We start from the raw sequence: 16,981 nt of genomic DNA on the forward strand, positions 1-16,981 counted from the left end.
CTGGTAGCCAGATGAGGCCCAGACAAGCTGACCTGCTGAACCTTTAATGTGTTCAAATACAGAAGAATAATATTATTCTCCTCTGCAGGGAACTGGATTGTGATATAACATCTGAGATCGATCTCTCTCTCTCTCTCTCTCTCTATCATTAAAACAGGGTGGCAGCGTGATCAGCAGCAAAACACTGAATTCCTCCATCAGTCTGAAGCTCATTAATTTAGTATCACATTATTATTCATTTTGTCTCTTTCCCTCCTTGATCTTACATGTTTTTAACACATGTGTAAACAGGAGTTTTTTCCAGATGCCGTTTTGAAACCACTAATTTCTAAATCTGCTCAAATTAAGGCTGCGACTTGTCAATTTCATTATCGCTTAATGTTCTTTATGGATTCATTGTTTGACATTTTGTCCGTCAAGTGTCAGAAAATGTTAAAATGCCCATTATAAACTCCAGAACAAGACGTATTCAGATCCTTTGTATTGTCCAACCAACAGCTGAAAACAGCTGTATTCAGTTAATGACTATCTACCAATGAATCAGCTGATTAAGTGACTATTAAACAAGTTGCAAAATTCATTTTCTGTAGATTAACTAATTGATTAATCACCTAATTGTTTCAGCTGTAGCCCAGATTCCTCATTGGATCTGTTTAGGCTTAGTTTTTTTTTCTTAAGGAAAAGGAATAAATAACTTTTAGAATAGTTGCTGAAGATAAAATATTCAATAAGAGATTAAGTGCTTTATAAAACCAGATGTTTCCTCTACTTGGAACCAAAACGCCCCAGCACTAAAGATTAGTTCACATGATGAGGATCCAAGACGAACAAAAACAAAGACAAAGCACCCATTTAAGTCAGTGAAATAATTTAGTGGGACAAACAATTTTACATTTACATAAATTAATTCATGTGTCATGATTCGCTCTTTTTATTTATTTTCATTTCTTGTTGGTTTTTTTTTGTTTTTTTGTTTAGCCCTTCCACAGCTCAGCCCAGAAATACTTCCATAAGGCCCGACATGGTTTTTTCTTTTTGCAGCATTGTCTATGTGTATGTGTGAAGAGCGTGGTTGTCACGTTGCCAGTCCGAGAGTCTGTATGGCAAGACAACACTGCACAGTTCCCAGGCTGCAGTCTCACGCCGTATCGCACAAATCTGAAGCGTCTATGACAAAGAAAAAGAAAAAAGACATTTGTGTGGAGGGTTCCCAGGCTGTCACCACGTCTTTATGGAGTGTAAGTATGTGTGTATTAGAGCCTCTTCTCACACTCCTGGATCCTTCTTCACCCCCCCGGGGCAACAGGAAAGCTCACAGGAGGAGGAGGAGGAGGAGGGTGGTGGGGGTGGAGGTGTCCGAGCATCCATCAGCCCAGCTCGGAGTGCTCTGCCTGGGCTCGCTGTGACGGCCGGAGGGCAGGCACGGAGCTCCCCAAACCTCCTCTTTATCTTCCCCGACGTCTTTATCTCCTCCTCCTCCTCCTCCTCCACCACCTCGTCTCCTCGTGTCAGCGTGTATAACAGAGGATTATCTCTCTCTCTCTCTCTCTCTCTCAGGTGTAGCAGAGAAACGAGACGGCAAATGGAGGAGGGAGAATTTTTCCTCTCTCTCTCTCTCTTTTGAAAAGAGAAAAACCCGAGAGCAGCGTATGTGAAATATTCCGTTGACTTATTCCTCATGTGTATGGAGCATGAAATTGGGGCGAGTGGTGTCAGTGAGGATGAGTCATTGTTTCTGAGTGGTGCACTCACGTATGGAAAGCCAAAAAAAACGTCTCCAACTCAAAAAAAAAAAAAGAAAAATTCAATGTTTTCTCGTCACCTGTGCAAATGGAGCTCGACTTACTTGGCTTTCTCTAAACAGCTTTTTAAAGTTGAAGAGGTAAAAGGTGCGTTTTTGTTTTTCGACCGTTCGAGCTGGTGTCTTCTTTTTCCTCTGGTCTACAGAGGAGAGGATGGAGGGATGAGGAGGAGGAAGAGGAGGCAGGGGGGAGGAAGTTCAGTTGAAAAGGATGGAGTCGGGGTCTCTGTTGGCTATCTGCGCCATGTGTTTCAGTATGTCCTTCTTAGTGATGATTCCCAGCAGCCTCCTGGTGACACACAGAGAGGGAGAGAGAGGGAGAAAAGAGAGGAAACGTGAGGAGGGGTGGGAGGCAGATTACTTCATATCATACTTTGTTTGCTTCGTCATGGAAAAGTCAAAGTGACAGAAAGCAGAAACACATACATCGGGCCAAGGTCTGGCCTCGTCTCTGACACTTTGGCTGCGTTAAGTTACATTACAGTCCCACAGGGAACCTGGCTCGCAGCAGGAGAGGAGAGTAACATGAAAACACAAGAGTTAAGAGAGCGAGGGAGGCAAAGCACAGCGGCCGTGATCACACCGGAGACAATCACAGCTGACACCTCACCGCTAACCACGTCCACGTCGGCGGCCAGGAGGGTCAGGAACTAAAGTAAATACCTACGTCAACTTAAATAAAAGTCAAATCTATTTCCTCTGGAGTTCATACGTCCAGAGGAGCGGGAGGTAGAAGCTGCTTTATGACGTGCAAGTCATTAATTTCGCAACACTCCCGCAGCATTTGATTCCAATTCAACAACAGCGACAGCTTCAACGCGGTCCGGCGGTTCCAAGGACTTCCGAGAAGAAGAAATGTGGGGACAAGAGAAGGAAGTGTTCATATTTCGACACAGGAAGATATGAGCTGAAGGAGCAGCTGAGCGGTGCTGCCTTAAACCCTTAGCACCCGCATTTTACCATAAACAATTACCCAGTTATCACTTGTGGCTACAGCGGCTGTAATTCAGCAACAGCAACATGGTTTTAGGTTAAAAGCTGTAAAAGAAGAATTTAAAGGCTGCAGTGCTCATTTTGAGTCAGTGCAACATGTTCTGTCCTGCTGCACCATCACTGTCTACCGCAGAAAATAGTCCCTGTAGAATTTACTAGTTTCAGATTACATCCTGTTTAGCCAGAGTCATATACAATTTTGACATAATTGCTGTGTGTTTCCTGAGGTCACCGTGACCTTGACCTTTGACCTTCAGCTACCAAAATCTAATCAGTTCATCCTTGAGTCCAAGTGGAAGTTTGTGCCAAATCTGAAGAGGTTCCTTCAAGCCGTTTCTGAGATATCGTGTCCACAAGAAAGGGACAGACGGACGGACGAACGGAGTGCTCTGGCTGTCGCCGGCACAGAGGCAGAAAAATGAAAGTATATATTTATGATTTTAAAGATTTACAGCCTGACAGGAGCCAATTCGCTTGGGGCTGAGAACCGCAGACAGAGCGAGGAAGTCAGAAATTGCTGAAAGACAGAGTAGGTCATTGTTCTTTTATCATGGGATTTTGTTGAGCAATAACATAAACGTAAAATATCACCAGCCTCCTCCTTCAACAAAGACAAACTCTGAAATATATCCGCAAGGTGGACAAATAAAAAGACACCCAGAGTTTCTCCTGCAGGCATTTGTTGGTGAAACAGGGAAGAATTCGGGCGAATGCACATCAACTGACACTTGTTCGCACATGCAAGCCTGAAAAATGAGAGTTTGACAAGTGTGAGCGGGATCAAAAGAGTCAGAGAGTGAAAATAGGAAACAAAAGAAAAACAAACTTTCAAGGCAGGGAGGATGTGTTCGTGATGTCTGTCGTGGTTTTCTGACTAAAGCAAAATGAATTGTAACTTAATTTTTTTTAAAAACAGACAAGGAGGGTTTTCAAGCTCCGAGAACAAACAGCGACATGTCATCTAGACGGCGAGTCGACCTTCAACTAAAAGATACTAACTTCACAGTCTGGGAAAATACCTTTGTTGCCAGTCAGAGCGATGAAATTAACAGTACCCATCTTATACAGACGACCGCAGAGGTCACGCGCTGCACTTCACGTAGCCTCAAGGTCTCTCCTTTCTGAGTGTGTGAGTGTGTGTGTGTGTGTGTGTGTGTGTGAAACTATCTTCATTCCCAGACGGTGAGTGATTCACCGGCTTTAAAGCTTCGCGTGAAAACACAAACTCTGCAGAACAGACAATAACTTTATTCAGCCATTTTCAATCCCTTCTTCCTTCCAACCCTTCCCCTTGTTCCTATTTACCCTCTGTCCCATTAAAAAAAAAAAGAAAAAGAAAGTGTGATTCTTCAAAAAGTATTTTCCTGTCACACGTGGATTCACTCGGGATCTATTGTTGGCCGACGAGCCGCCCAGCTGAAGCAAATATGTGCGAGTCCCGCAGAAGTCGCTGTGCCTGTCAACAGCCTTTCAGCAGTGGTGTAGACTGTCACAAGTGCCCATAGGCAAGGCAGTGAGTAAACCTTAAATCGCTCATTTGCTCTGGTGGTGAGGAGCATCCAAACGCCCCAAAAGAACTGAAGGCCGCTTGTGAGGATTTTGTTGACAGCGGCTTATTTTCTTCTTTTTTTTTCTTCTTCTTTTTCAAAGATTTGGTTTGAATTACTGCTGATACAACAAGTCCACATCACCTCGAGGCTACACACACACACACACACACTCACACACACTTTAAAGCCGCACTGGGAAACTTTACACATCAGCTCCAACTGGTGGCAGGGGGCGGCAGTTTTGAGAATGTGATTGGTTTACAGATGTTGTGTGAAAACAGCTGCGTAATGTTTTCTGTGGCTCTGGAAGGAGCCTGTTTAAGTCTGAACAAATGACCCTGATGATGTCATGGTGATGTCATCAGGGGGGAGACCATATTCCTTATATAAACGGCGTGCACTTATATATATCGCTTTTCTACTTGTATCGACCACTCAAAGGCCGTTTGAGACACTTCAACACGTGGACTGGAGGCGCTGGGGATCGAACCAGCGACCCTCTGATTACACAGCTGCCCTGATGTAGTTAACACAACACACAGTGCACACGGAATCAGATAAAGAGCGTAAATAAAAAAAAATGTATCATCAGGCTTTCTCTGCTTTTCATTTGATCTATTGATCAAACCAAACCCCATAATCTTATTTAACTAAATAAGGTGAATGTTTGATTTCTGAATTTTTTTCACTGTTTTCTTTTTCTTCTCAGATTTCACTCTTTCTTCCAGGAAACATCAGCGTCCAACTGTCACCGCTCGAGTTAATGGCGACATTCCTGCTGAAAAATGGATATATAAATGTATATGTAAACACGAGGGAGAGAAAGTAACAAAGAGAAACCACAGGTTGGATCATTATAGGCTTGTGTTTGACAGTGCGGGTAACTGACACTGTTTCTCTGCACTCGTGAAAATATACATAATTCCACTTCCAAATCCCTAAAAGCTGAGTGTTTGAACATGTCAGAGCTCCCATCTAAACAAGCGACGCCCCGGGTGTGTGTTTGCATAACAGACAGCGGGGAAACAAAGTGGAAAAATGAATGAAACACTGATTACGATTGCTCTCAGCGGGTTTTATCTTTTGTTCTGCTCTGTCTGAATTTAATTCCCCCGACCAACATTGTTTGATTGTCCTCGGAGAGACAAATATAAAGTCTGACAGACAGCTGGAGTGTGTGTGAAATGTTTGGCCTTGGTGGAGCTGGAGGTGCTTTTTGTGGACGGAGGATGATTTCAAACAAAAGGAGGGAAAAAGAAAGTTTTGGTAAATGTTTAATGTGAGTTTAATCTCTGTTTTCGAATGACTAAGTGAACGCAGGAGCTTTAGTTTTGGTTTTCTCCCCAACTGCGCAGCTCACGCCGCGCTGCGTTAACATTTGTGGAGCTGAAACGACTCAAAATACGTCTTTATTTTACAGAAATGTGCAAATGTGAAGATTTCCTTGCTTGTTTGTCTTGTGCAGTTGCTGAAAATGATGCAAGCTTTGCCGCTGTAACGTCTCTATCAGGTCAACATGGAAGTTTTTCCATTAGGAAGACCTATCTATAAAAGCCCAAAAGCCGTTACATAAACAGACAGATGAACCCAGCAACGTTACAGATACCACGTCTGAAAGGCGCTCGGAAAAAAAATGTCCTGAGTAAAGTTCTCACACTCTCCCTCCCTCCATTAACCGTCCATGTTTTCCTCCTCGACTCCTCTCCGCCTCCTTTGCTTTTCCTTTAATGCATGACCACGGCTCTCCTACACATTCATCCGTCACCCCTTCCTATCCCTCCGCAAGCGCTGTTTCCTGAAGACATCTCGCTTTCATGTCCCTGAGAGCGGGAGTGTGGTCCTCCCGTCTCTCCTCCCATCCATCAGTCCCGCCTGCCTTCCCTTTTGTCGACCACATAAGGGTTTCTCCTCTATGGTGAAAAATGAAGTGTGTGTGTGATTGCTCTCACCCGTTATGTGTAACTAGACATTGGCGTAGCCCCAGTTTCCTGAAAATATCCACAGTGATATCCATGGGTGTGTGGTCGGTAACCGTGAAGGGGCTCAGGTCCATGATTCCTCTGAGGCGGAGCGGAGGCGGGGCATCGGGAGCCTGGGAAGGAGCGTGCTCGGTAAAGACCACCTGGGAGGCGCTGACCACGCCCTCCTGGCGCTTCCGGGCGTTGTCTGAGGGGGAGAGGCGGGTAACGTTCATCGATTAAAGCGAAGCAAACGGCAAACAACATTACATCGCAGCGTATAGAGACACAGTTCTGACCGATTGATATGAGCAGGTCTCTTCTGAGGACAAATCCTACGAGCCTCTGGGACTCCTGGGAGACGACCACGGGGAAGCCACTGTAGTGTGTGCTGTCCACCAAGGCCTGAGGACAAATACACACGTTATAAGCAACACAACGTCTACAAATAAAACTGGAATATGCGTCAAACGTCCCCTCAGATCTTGCAAACTACAAGTGAGGAAGGATGGACCTTCAGCAGTTAAGTTTACAACGTGGCCTGTGGCACGGCGTCGTTTCACAGTAAATGCAGATAACATGTTTTTGCAGGTGTATTTATCTGTATTCATATCTGCACGTTTTCTGTTTATCATAACCACATGTACTTTCCGTGTGTTTTTATGCCTTTTCTGCTGCTGCGTTCCAGCGTGTTAGGATCTTTTATGTGCATGCATGTGTGTGTGTGTGTGTACATACCTCCACCTCTCCGACCGTCATGCCCTCTTGTGTGAGAACGGCGAGCGCGGGGTCCGACCTCCGGGGCCTCATCACGTCCACGGCGAGGCTGCTGTGGTCAAACTCCTCTTTCGGCTCCAGGAACGGGTAACCGTTCAGCCGGATGTGAGCCTGCAGATCACGCACGATTAAATATCAATCTTTACAGACCTTCCAGCGGACACATCGTTATACATCTTCAACAACCACGTCCGCCTCACCTCGTAGATCCCCTCCCTCCCGAAAGCATCTGCCACCCATTTGCTGGTCATGGTGGCGGCCATGAGGGGGACGATGTACTCCAGCCCGCCAGTCAGCTCGAACATGATGACTACCAGCGACACCGTCATACGAGTCACTCCACCTGGAGGGAGACAGACCGCAGGTGACTCAAAAGTTATACGCTTAGTCTGTGTTCTTCTTATTGATCACTGATCACTTTTAACTTGATGCCACGCTTCTCTTCTTCTGTGACCTTCTGTGAAAGACTTTCATCGTCACAGCTAAATACCCATTTTATTTTTTAAAGGGAGGAAAACAAACTCCCTTTTGTTTGTTGCTCTGTATCTAAAAAAAAAAAAAGCAAAAATGGAGATGATTATGTTTCCTCAGAATTGTTCCCTGATGTTTGTTGTTTGCCTTCACATGTCTTTCAGCAAGAGAATTAAGATTATTTAGGAGATCTTGTCCGACCGCATCTAACAGAGTTGTCTCTTATTTTAGAATCAACATTTTCAAAGCAAAAGAAAAATATACAGACAAAGCCTGAAATTACTCACCGCATGTAAAAGTATTCCATCTATCTTTGTCCCTTATACTGGATAATAAGAGCTGCCTGTTTAAAAGGCTTGTAGAGGAGGACATTAAACTACATTAAAACTGCAATAACGTCATAAATCTTGAATCTAACGTGAGATTAAATTTATTACAGAAAATATCCGAGGCGGGATTTTGCTTTGGTGAGTTGACATGAAGCAAAAGTGCCAAAAATAAAACCTTTAAGCGTGAATGAATGATGCAATAAACAAACAGAAGAGCAAGTATTCCCCTCGGGATGCTCTCAGCACCACAAACCATATATTATATAAATACCATCACAGTGTCTCGTGGACCAGAATAGCAACAGCACTTTTGTAATTTAGGAGTCAAGGACACAAATGGCCTTTGGTTAAATACTGTTGGGAGTTTTTTTTTTTTTTTTTTAAAAGGAAATTATAAACAGAGGGACACATACTGTAGGAAAGTGGATAAGATATTTGGGCTTTGCTAAAATCAGATGAGATCTGCTCCTTTCTGGAAGTGATTTTTTTTGGCCACTTCCACTAAAAGTGATTCACAAAGGCTATTGTAAAGCACAGCGTGTACTGTAACTGCAACAAACTAAGACAGACATATCAGCGACATATTTCAGAAATAACAAATAAATAAATAAATAAATAAAAATCCTCCCTAAACTTTGTCCCAGATGTACGAGGCGGATCAATCTGGCTTGTTACCCTGAGTAATTTAAAGCCTCTCCTCATGGTAAGAATTTAAAAGTCATCTGTTCTTATATAAAACACCATCTATCTGTTTTCTTAGAAGTAGAAGTGGACACTTTATTCTCCTCATCCATTAACACTTCAGGGATTTAACACCCATAACAAGGAATGGTAACAGTTAACTCTTGTTTTGGTCGGCATGGTGCGATACTTAATTTAACACAGACTTTCAGACAATGTGTACATTTCATTCTGACATGTGATGTCTAAGAATTAACTCTAAAAAAAAAAAAAAAAAGAATATAAAGAAGGAAATGATTAATAATAATTTGAATTTCTTGTACACGGCAGAAAAACTAATTTCCGAAAAATAATTATTTCTCTCTTAAAAATCTTATTTTCCTCAAACAAATGGAAAGAAAAATGTCAGTGCAGTGAGAATATTTCAACCAGTTTCCTATAGAGATGAATTAGTTTCTATAAGGTTGAAGAAATGAGTGAATATATACCTCTGCACTGAAATTAAGGAGAAGGAAATCTGATTTTATAAAATAAGTGAAACCTGTTTGTCACGTGTTTTACAGAAGATTTTTTTCGTTGTTGCTGTTTTTCTATATATATATATATATATATATATATATGTTTGTGCAGGATAAGTTAATAATATAATTCAAAATGAGTGTAAGGTCTCCCTTCATCCAATGATCTGAGACCATTTAACTGAGTCTGGGAACAAAGTGAGCAGAGTGGTCCAGACATTCTTCTCCCCACCCACATCCATCTGCTCCCTGGGCATCCCAAGACATTCCTCAGTTAGACTGAACATGTAATCTCAATCCCTCTGGCATGTTCCCGTTTGTATGTGTGAAGGATACCGCCGCGGAGAGAGGCATGCACAAAATATCCTGATCAAATGCCCAAAAACAACCGCGCCGCGTCCTTTCATCTATTCCAAGCTGCTTCTGAGCTCCTCACGCTCCCCCTGAGGCGGGAAGCCATGACACCATGTTTGGGTTGTTTGCGTGTACGATGGTAGATTTCTGGTTACTTTGTGGAGCTTTACCTTCGGGATAAACTCCGTCTAAATACTCGGGCAAAATGATCTCATCCTCTAATCGTGACCAAGCTCAAGTGTCTTTATTGTGCATCGCCCATCTTTCGTTTTTTTGTCCCATTTTATGCCTTTATTTTGACAGTAGAGACAAACAGGAAATTCAGGGAGAGAGTAGGAGGAAGACATGCAGCAAACGGTCTGGCAGACAGGGAGTCGAAAGCGGGGACCCGCCTCTCAGGGCGTCTTTCAACCCATGAGCTTCGCGTCAGTCGTGTCTCACCTAAACACGCGGCGGCTCCGACCATGGCGTAGAGCCCCGGAGTGATGCAGTCCGCTCCCGGCGAGCACCACCCTTTAAAGATGAAGGAGTCGTGGTTGTAATAGGCCAGCTGCTCCATGCCGACGCCCAGCAGTCTGCCGGCGATGGCTCCGACGGCCATGCTGGGGATGAAGAGACCGGAGGGGACCTGGAGGGAGGAATGTTGTTGTAAAAGAAGTTAAGGAAGTGAAACACTGATGTGGTGAGATCTAATGAGATTTATTGATTCTCATGCACAAAATAAGACACAAAGTGATGAAGATGCTTTGGGTTTTTAGGGACATGAATCTTTGGGAATCTCATTACAACAAGTAGAAAGGCGGGGCCTCTATTTTCAGGCTTCAGAAAGTGTGTGGATGTTATTAAATCCAAGATGAACTCCAGATAACTCCAGGTACTTTAAACTGTCTGGGTGCTATAATGTGACCTCTGTTCATACATTTTTTCTTAAAATCAGGATGTGAAGCCCACAGGCGTTTAATTTCTACCGATACCTCCATCCTGCAGCGAGCCACATGATGATGAGTCATGTTGCTGTGATGCTCAGTGCACGAAGACTCGCAGAAAGGAGGTTCAGTTACACTACGACTGGACCACAAAACTGGTTCCAGTCGTTTCTGAGACAGCTGCTCGTGTAGTAATTTCACAGAGAATGCCACATTTGTGAGAAACTCAAACCAGCGTGAGGAGGAGAGAGGAGGAGAGGAGAGTGTTGACACTTTGCACCGCGGGGACACAAAACTTATAACGTTTGCATGTGTGCGCGAGTGTGTTTCCACTAACCTTCATGCCAAAGGTAATCACAGTGATCATCATCTTGAAGACTAAGGCCAGAGCCAGCTGCCACAGCGCGGTGTAAAGGCCTTTCCCCGCGGGTCGGTCTGCGAGGCTGTTACCTACACCTGTGTCTGACGTGTTGGCCGGCTGGAGGTGTGCGGAGAGATGAAGGACGGACAGACAGAAACAGAAAAGAGAAATAAGAGGACGGGCAGAAACAAGAAATTTCTTTGTCTTTGGTAATGGCTGATACATGTTTTATTTATATCGTTTCATCCATAATTATTGTTTTTACATATTCTATTGCCTCGTTTCACTTACTGTCTGATCTGTTTGCAAAATGTTGATTTGAAATGTTTCGATTTATAGTTACACACACACACACACACACACACACACACACACACACACACACACACACACAACAAGCCGACCTGTTCGTAGCCGCAGAGCTGAGAGGAGTCGAGCAGGGAGCAGTCGTTAAACAGCTCCGAGATGAGCTCAGCTCCGCTCATCCTGGTGTAACTGTTCGGGTAGGCGAGCAGGGCGGTCAGCGCGGCGACCACCAGCACCTCGATGACGGGGTAGTGACCGAGACGAGTGGTTTTACCTGGAGAAAAGAGAGAGAGAGAGAGAGAGAGAGTCGTCTGATTTGTAGGGTGAAGTGGGGTTAGAAAGAAAGGTCTGACTTCACCATGTCTTCACCACTCACGTCTCCTGCACCAGGCAATGTTGGCCTTGATAAACAGCGCCCCCCAGAGGCCACCGAATATCCCCAGCAGGATGAAAGGGGCCAGCTCCACCAGGTGCCACGGGGCGTGGAACTCCACGTAGAACAGCACCAGGCGGCTGTTTCCAAACGGGTTGATGGAACGCAGGGTGAAGGCTGCGACCAGAGCGGCGAAGAACGAGCGCCACAGAGTCTTCAGAGGGAAGTAATAACTCACCTGGAGGAGAGAGAGAGAGAGGCACATCACACCTTAACATGATAAAGAAGAGAAACCTGGTTTTTCTTTGACAATATAAATGTTTACAATCTGAAGATTTACCACACGAATAATATTAGAAAAAGGAGGCAAGAGCTGCGAGTAGTGTCATAAAAACCTCACAAAGGACTATAAACAGTTACATGTGAAAAACTGTAGATTAAGATTAGGATCTTTTTCATAACATTACTTAGTGGTATAAACAACAATCTGGATTATAAATTAAGTATAAATGGACAATTCTACATAAATTGTCCTTCTATTATGTTTTATGGTTTCCCAATCTCTTTTTCCATTTATCATGTTTCTTTTCCAGAATAAATAAAAAGAAATCTGATAAATTCACTCGCTTAAAAAAAAAAAATAATTACATGCATAGTTCTTTCATTTTTGAACTTCTCGAAAGCTGAAAGGTTTTGGATCCAAACTTATGTGGTCAAAGTGCCCACAGAAAAAGTCCCAGTGTCCTCATCCAACAGCTCCCCGGGTGTTTTACTGAAGACGGATTACAGAGCTGCCAAGATGCAAACATTTCTTCATGGTTTGTTATATTCGTCTCAGGTGCCAGCGCTGTGCGGTTTCCAGCACAGAGTCATGTGTTCACAGGAAAACTAAACAAGAACTGGAGAGCAATTAAAACCCATTCAGATTAGCCCTGTTATCTGGCAGTGATTAAAATAACTGGCACTTGAGCGAATTGCTCTGACGCAGGAGACACAAGAAAAATCAGATTCCGTTTGTTCGCTGCGATCAAATCAACTTTGTCTGTAACCGCTGTAGGTTTTCGGTCTGGTGTTGCGGCAGATATCATCTGATGTTGTCTGAGATCTCAGCATCAGTCTACACAGATGCAGACAGCGGATTACCGGTTGAAAAGTGGTTAATCGGTCAGTAAATAACTGTGCTCACTTCTTCCAGGCTGAACAGGACTCCTCCTATGGGAGCACCGAAAGCCACTGACACACCAACCGCTGCTGCTGCTGATAACACCTGCAAGAAAGAAAGAAAAAGCATCTTAATTAAGTTCAACGGAGACTTTATACAAAGATGAAATTCATGACATGACAGGAGTTTATTATTTGATTTCTGTGTGTCAGTGTAGAAAAATTTGACTTTAATCAAGTAAAGGATTTAAGTTATCTCACTCCTGTTTAGAAGGAACCGTTTCATTTCGCCTTTTATCAGTGTGAGTCACTTTTTGTTCTGCGTCGTCTTTATTGTTAACTGAACATTCATTCTTTCAGACAGTAGATTTACTGGATAACAGCTGAGTCAGAACAGGCCGGTTTCATCGAAATAGGCAGTTCCCAGTTCTTTTTGTGATAAAGGCAAAATTTGGCAGCAGTGCATTCGTGCAATTGTGTAATCATTTATTCTCTAAAGGCCAGAATAAGATCCCAGAGCCGAGCGTAACGTCTTCAAATTGTTTTTTGTGTCCAACGAACAGAAAAAAAACACAAAGATATTCCATTAACAACAGAGAAAAACAGCTTCACAGCTGCAGATGAGAAATAAAGGCATTTTTATTATGAATATTCTTGACTTTTCTCTCTCCCTGTCGTTTGTTTTTTGACACATGGTTGATTATCTTTCTCTTATTGGAAAAAAACAAACTGATAAATAACTTATCACACTTTCCTTTCAGGCGGACGACCACGACTAAAAAGTTGATCTACTGTTTGAACGTCTCTTAGCGTTCCAACTCCATTTCATCAGCATCTGTCCAAAAAATGCAAAACTAAATCCCGAGCTGAAAATAACATCCCTCGTCATTTGGCCTACCTCTCGCCGCTTGGCCTCATTCTTGCGGTACTTGGTGAACAGATGACACAGTATATTAGCGCAGCAGCATGCTACATGGACCAGAGGGCCTTCCTTTCCTAAACTGAGCCCGGAGGAGACGGCTAAAACCAGGGTGATGGTCTTGATGATGAGGGTCCACTTCCCCAGGTAGCCGCGGATGATGAAGCCACTGAGGATGGTTTTAATCTGAGGGGGGAAAGAAAAAGAGAAAGTGTTTGTTTGCGCACGGATTAGTTTGTGTGCGCAGAGCGGATCAGGATGTGTTTGCACTCATGTGTCTGTTTATGCTTTATGCGAGCGTATAGCCGAGAGAAGGAGAGTGTAAACACCGATGGAAGCGGAGGAGCGAAAAGTGAAGTTTGTGTTCTGGATATTTTTCTTTAATTAGCGGTTAATCCGGTGTTCGTTAGGCTGCTGACCGCCGTCTGACCTTACAGCGATGAGGCTTGTTAGGAGAAGGCGACTCGAGTTCCCCGAGAATGAAGGAAGAGTGAGAGGGAACGGCGTCTGCGTGTGCAGGAAGGAGCTGTGTGTGTTTGTGTGCTTTCAGCTGTATATATGAAACGGGTGAATCAGTTTGGATGTGTTTGTGCTCGGTCAGGTTTTCCACTTGTATTTCCAGAGGGAGAAAAATGTAAAAAAATAAAAATTCTTCAGCTTTTCACCTCCTCAGAAAATGAGTCAAAGAAACAAGAGGAGAGGAAAAAACAAACACTGACAGAGGGATCGCAGAGAGTTGGATGTTATTCAATCAGCGGAAATAGACGCTGTAATAGGAACAGGGAAGAAGTAGCGGGACTGATCTACAAAATGTGTTTTAATGAAAAACAAAGCTAAAGACAATCAGAGGCTAACTGAGCTGGAGCAGGATTACAAACACTCCCCAGCATAAAAACAGACAAAAAAAGAAGAAGAAGAAGAATAAGAATCGCATGTAATTTACATACAGCTACAAATCCTGTTCATCATCATCATCATCATGCTTTTTACGACCCGTGATCATTTGAAGTGCAGCCTCACCTCTGGTATTCCTGAGCCACAGGCGTATGGAGCGAAGGCCCGGACCAGCGTGACCGCCAGGAAGGAGAAGAGCAGAGCCCAGAAGATGTACATCAGATAGTTCACTATGTAGGCAAACGCACCCTGCAGGGGGAAACACACACACACACACAGACACACACACACAAAGTAGGAAGTAGGTAGATATATATATATATATATATGATTTCTCAACAGGCAGAAATCCAAAGTTATAAATCATAAAGAAAACATCAACTTCTCCTTCCTCACTGAGCTCTGGTGTTATTGTGTCATTACAGCTAACAACCAGTAGACGGAACCAGAGCACCATTACAACGATTACTAGAGTAATGGGAACTGTGAGTGTGTGTTCAGTGTGCAGCAGTGCCAGTACATTTATTTATTTATTTATATTTTAAGGATAGGATTGGTTTCCTTTTAATATCCTACTTTTATTTCTGGTTTTATTCTCTTCTATACTGTGTTTTCTGTGTATGTTAGTGTGTGTGTGTGTGTGTGTGTGTGTGTGTGTGTGTGTGGGGTTGTTTTTTTTATTGCTTCTATTCTGTAAAGCACTTGTGTGTTGCATTGTTTGTATGAAAGGTGCTATACAAATAAAGTCTGACTGATTGATTGATTGCAAATAGTGAGACACGATACAACAGTAGTGCCCAGTTCTCATACTTCATTCACACATCTGGAGCCAAGGAGTTTGTGTATTTATACAGTTTACAAGTCCAACTTTTGCTCCGTCAGTCCACTGAAAGATTTGCATGAGAAGGCTTGGCTACTACGTGTAAATTTCATGGATCTAATTGTGCAGAAAAAACATTTTCACAATGGATTCATCTGCTTTTCCAGCTGAGTTTTAACACGCTCTTCTACCTCTGATGTTCCCGTTATGAGCTCGGCCCAGCTCTGCCACTGTGGACACTGGTCCCTCTCCTGGAACGTGGTCTCGTTGGACTTCCAGCAGCAGTGCTCGTGGTTGAACCAGAAGCCGATGAGACACACGCCGCCTTTCATGTCCGTCAGCCAGTGGGCTGCGATGTCGATGCCACCGGCCAGAGCACCTGGAGGGCGGAGGAAGGAAAACAGAAGGTTTTCTTTCCATTCAAACACTGTAAGAAGCTGATTTTTTAGGTTAACTCTGCCTCTGTTAAATGTGCATCCTTGTGGTCTGTCCAATTTCTGACGTGAACTTTTTGGCTTCCTTGTAAAAAAAACTAAGAAAATTACCTGCCAGGCTTCTAACCAATGTAATTAACATTAATCTTCTTTATAAATATGTCACCCTGCCTATTTTCAGTGCCATGTTTGTGCTATTTTGTGGCTCTACACCTGCCGTCTGTCACCACATGGGAATTAACTTTCAGCTGATTCAGGCAGCACAGAAACGAGAGGAAAGGTATAAACAGCACTGACATTTTGTCTTTGAGAAGCCATGCAAGTAAATCTTATTTAATCTGTATTCTGTACTTTACACAGAACAGTGTATAGTACAGTTTGACATGTTTCCATGACCAGATTCTAACTGCCTTTGGATTTGCAGTACCAGATGTCTGAATGTTACATAACAGATCATGTAGAGATAAACCACCTGGTAGAGAGATGGGCTTTAATGTGGTTTAGATTTATCATCCCGTGCCAGTGTTGCAGTGTAAATTCGTCACCATACATAATGTGCACCGTGAATATCAGTGCAACTCAATGTGCTGCAAATTTTTAGGACAAAATGATATCTGGCTGCACAGATAGTTTTGGTGTTTTATTTGTTGTGGGTTTTAAATGTCATGCTATTGAAAGTTACCGCCCACATTCAAATGAGACGAGTGGAATTTGGTTTGTGGTGTCTCGAGCTTTAAAGGTTAAAGAAATATAGTGTGTGTGTGTGCGTGTGTGTGTGTGTGCGTGTGTGTGGACTACCTGACATGAGTCCCACCAGCAGCATGAGCAGCCACCCAGAGAAGGCATCACTGACGCTGTGCAGCAGGGCCACAGTGGACTGTCTGCTCTTATTGGTGATCTGCATGGACAGAGATCAATATTATAAAAGTGATCGTCATCATCATGGTCATCATGTTGCTGTTTCTGTTCATGTATTATCCTGTATTATATTACATTATATATATCATCAGTGATACTTTATATCTATGTCGCTGCTTCAGTGCTAAAACAAACGTCCCATTTAAGCACACTGATCTCAGGTATTTTGACCTGTTTCCTGTAGCTGCTGTAACACTTAAATTCCCCCGCAATGGGATTAATAAAGCGTCTCATCCATCAGGGTGTGAAAGTGGATCACAAAGTCCAAACACATCCACTTCTTCATCAGCTACTTTACAAAGGACGGCACGCACGCTTTAGTTCTCCAGTTTCCATGTGTGAAAATGTGGGACAGAGGAGCAAGAGCATGATGATCTCTCTCTGCATAAACAGTGGTTAAACATGCCGGTCGTCGGACTCGACATATACCTTTTCAT

The 16,981-nt window shown here is 43.4% G+C and overlaps 1 protein-coding gene across 3 annotated transcripts in view; it reads right to left on the reverse strand.

Annotated features, from left to right (window-relative positions):
• Positions 1–851: 851 nt before the first annotated feature.
• clcn5b (Cl-/H+ antiporter 5b) overlaps positions 852–16,981 on the reverse strand; it is a 30,919-nt gene continuing 14,789 nt past the window's right edge. For all 3 annotated transcript variants that reach the window (XM_023422704.2, XM_023422703.2, XM_023422705.2), the window contains 14 exons: positions 16,425–16,524; positions 15,384–15,571; positions 14,499–14,621; positions 13,458–13,664; positions 12,585–12,665; positions 11,402–11,636; positions 11,124–11,299; positions 10,696–10,836; positions 9,874–10,060; positions 7,280–7,422; positions 7,041–7,190; positions 6,602–6,707; positions 6,294–6,510; positions 852–2,090 (listed from right to left, as the gene is read on the reverse strand). In XM_023422704.2, coding sequence (XP_023278472.1) covers positions 2,000–2,090; positions 6,294–6,510; positions 6,602–6,707; positions 7,041–7,190; positions 7,280–7,422; positions 9,874–10,060; positions 10,696–10,836; positions 11,124–11,299; positions 11,402–11,636; positions 12,585–12,665; positions 13,458–13,664; positions 14,499–14,621; positions 15,384–15,571; positions 16,425–16,524 — 2,145 coding nt within the window. In that variant the 3' untranslated portion in view covers positions 852–1,999. The remainder of the gene's footprint in view (positions 2,091–6,293; positions 6,511–6,601; positions 6,708–7,040; positions 7,191–7,279; positions 7,423–9,873; positions 10,061–10,695; positions 10,837–11,123; positions 11,300–11,401; positions 11,637–12,584; positions 12,666–13,457; positions 13,665–14,498; positions 14,622–15,383; positions 15,572–16,424; positions 16,525–16,981) is intronic.

This window comes from Seriola lalandi, unplaced genomic scaffold (genome assembly GCF_002814215.2).
Source record: "Seriola lalandi dorsalis isolate HSWRI2012SDOR001 ecotype SW California unplaced genomic scaffold, Sedor1 jcf7180002054684, whole genome shotgun sequence".
Classification (NCBI taxonomy): domain Eukaryota; kingdom Metazoa; phylum Chordata; class Actinopteri; order Carangiformes; family Carangidae; genus Seriola; species Seriola lalandi.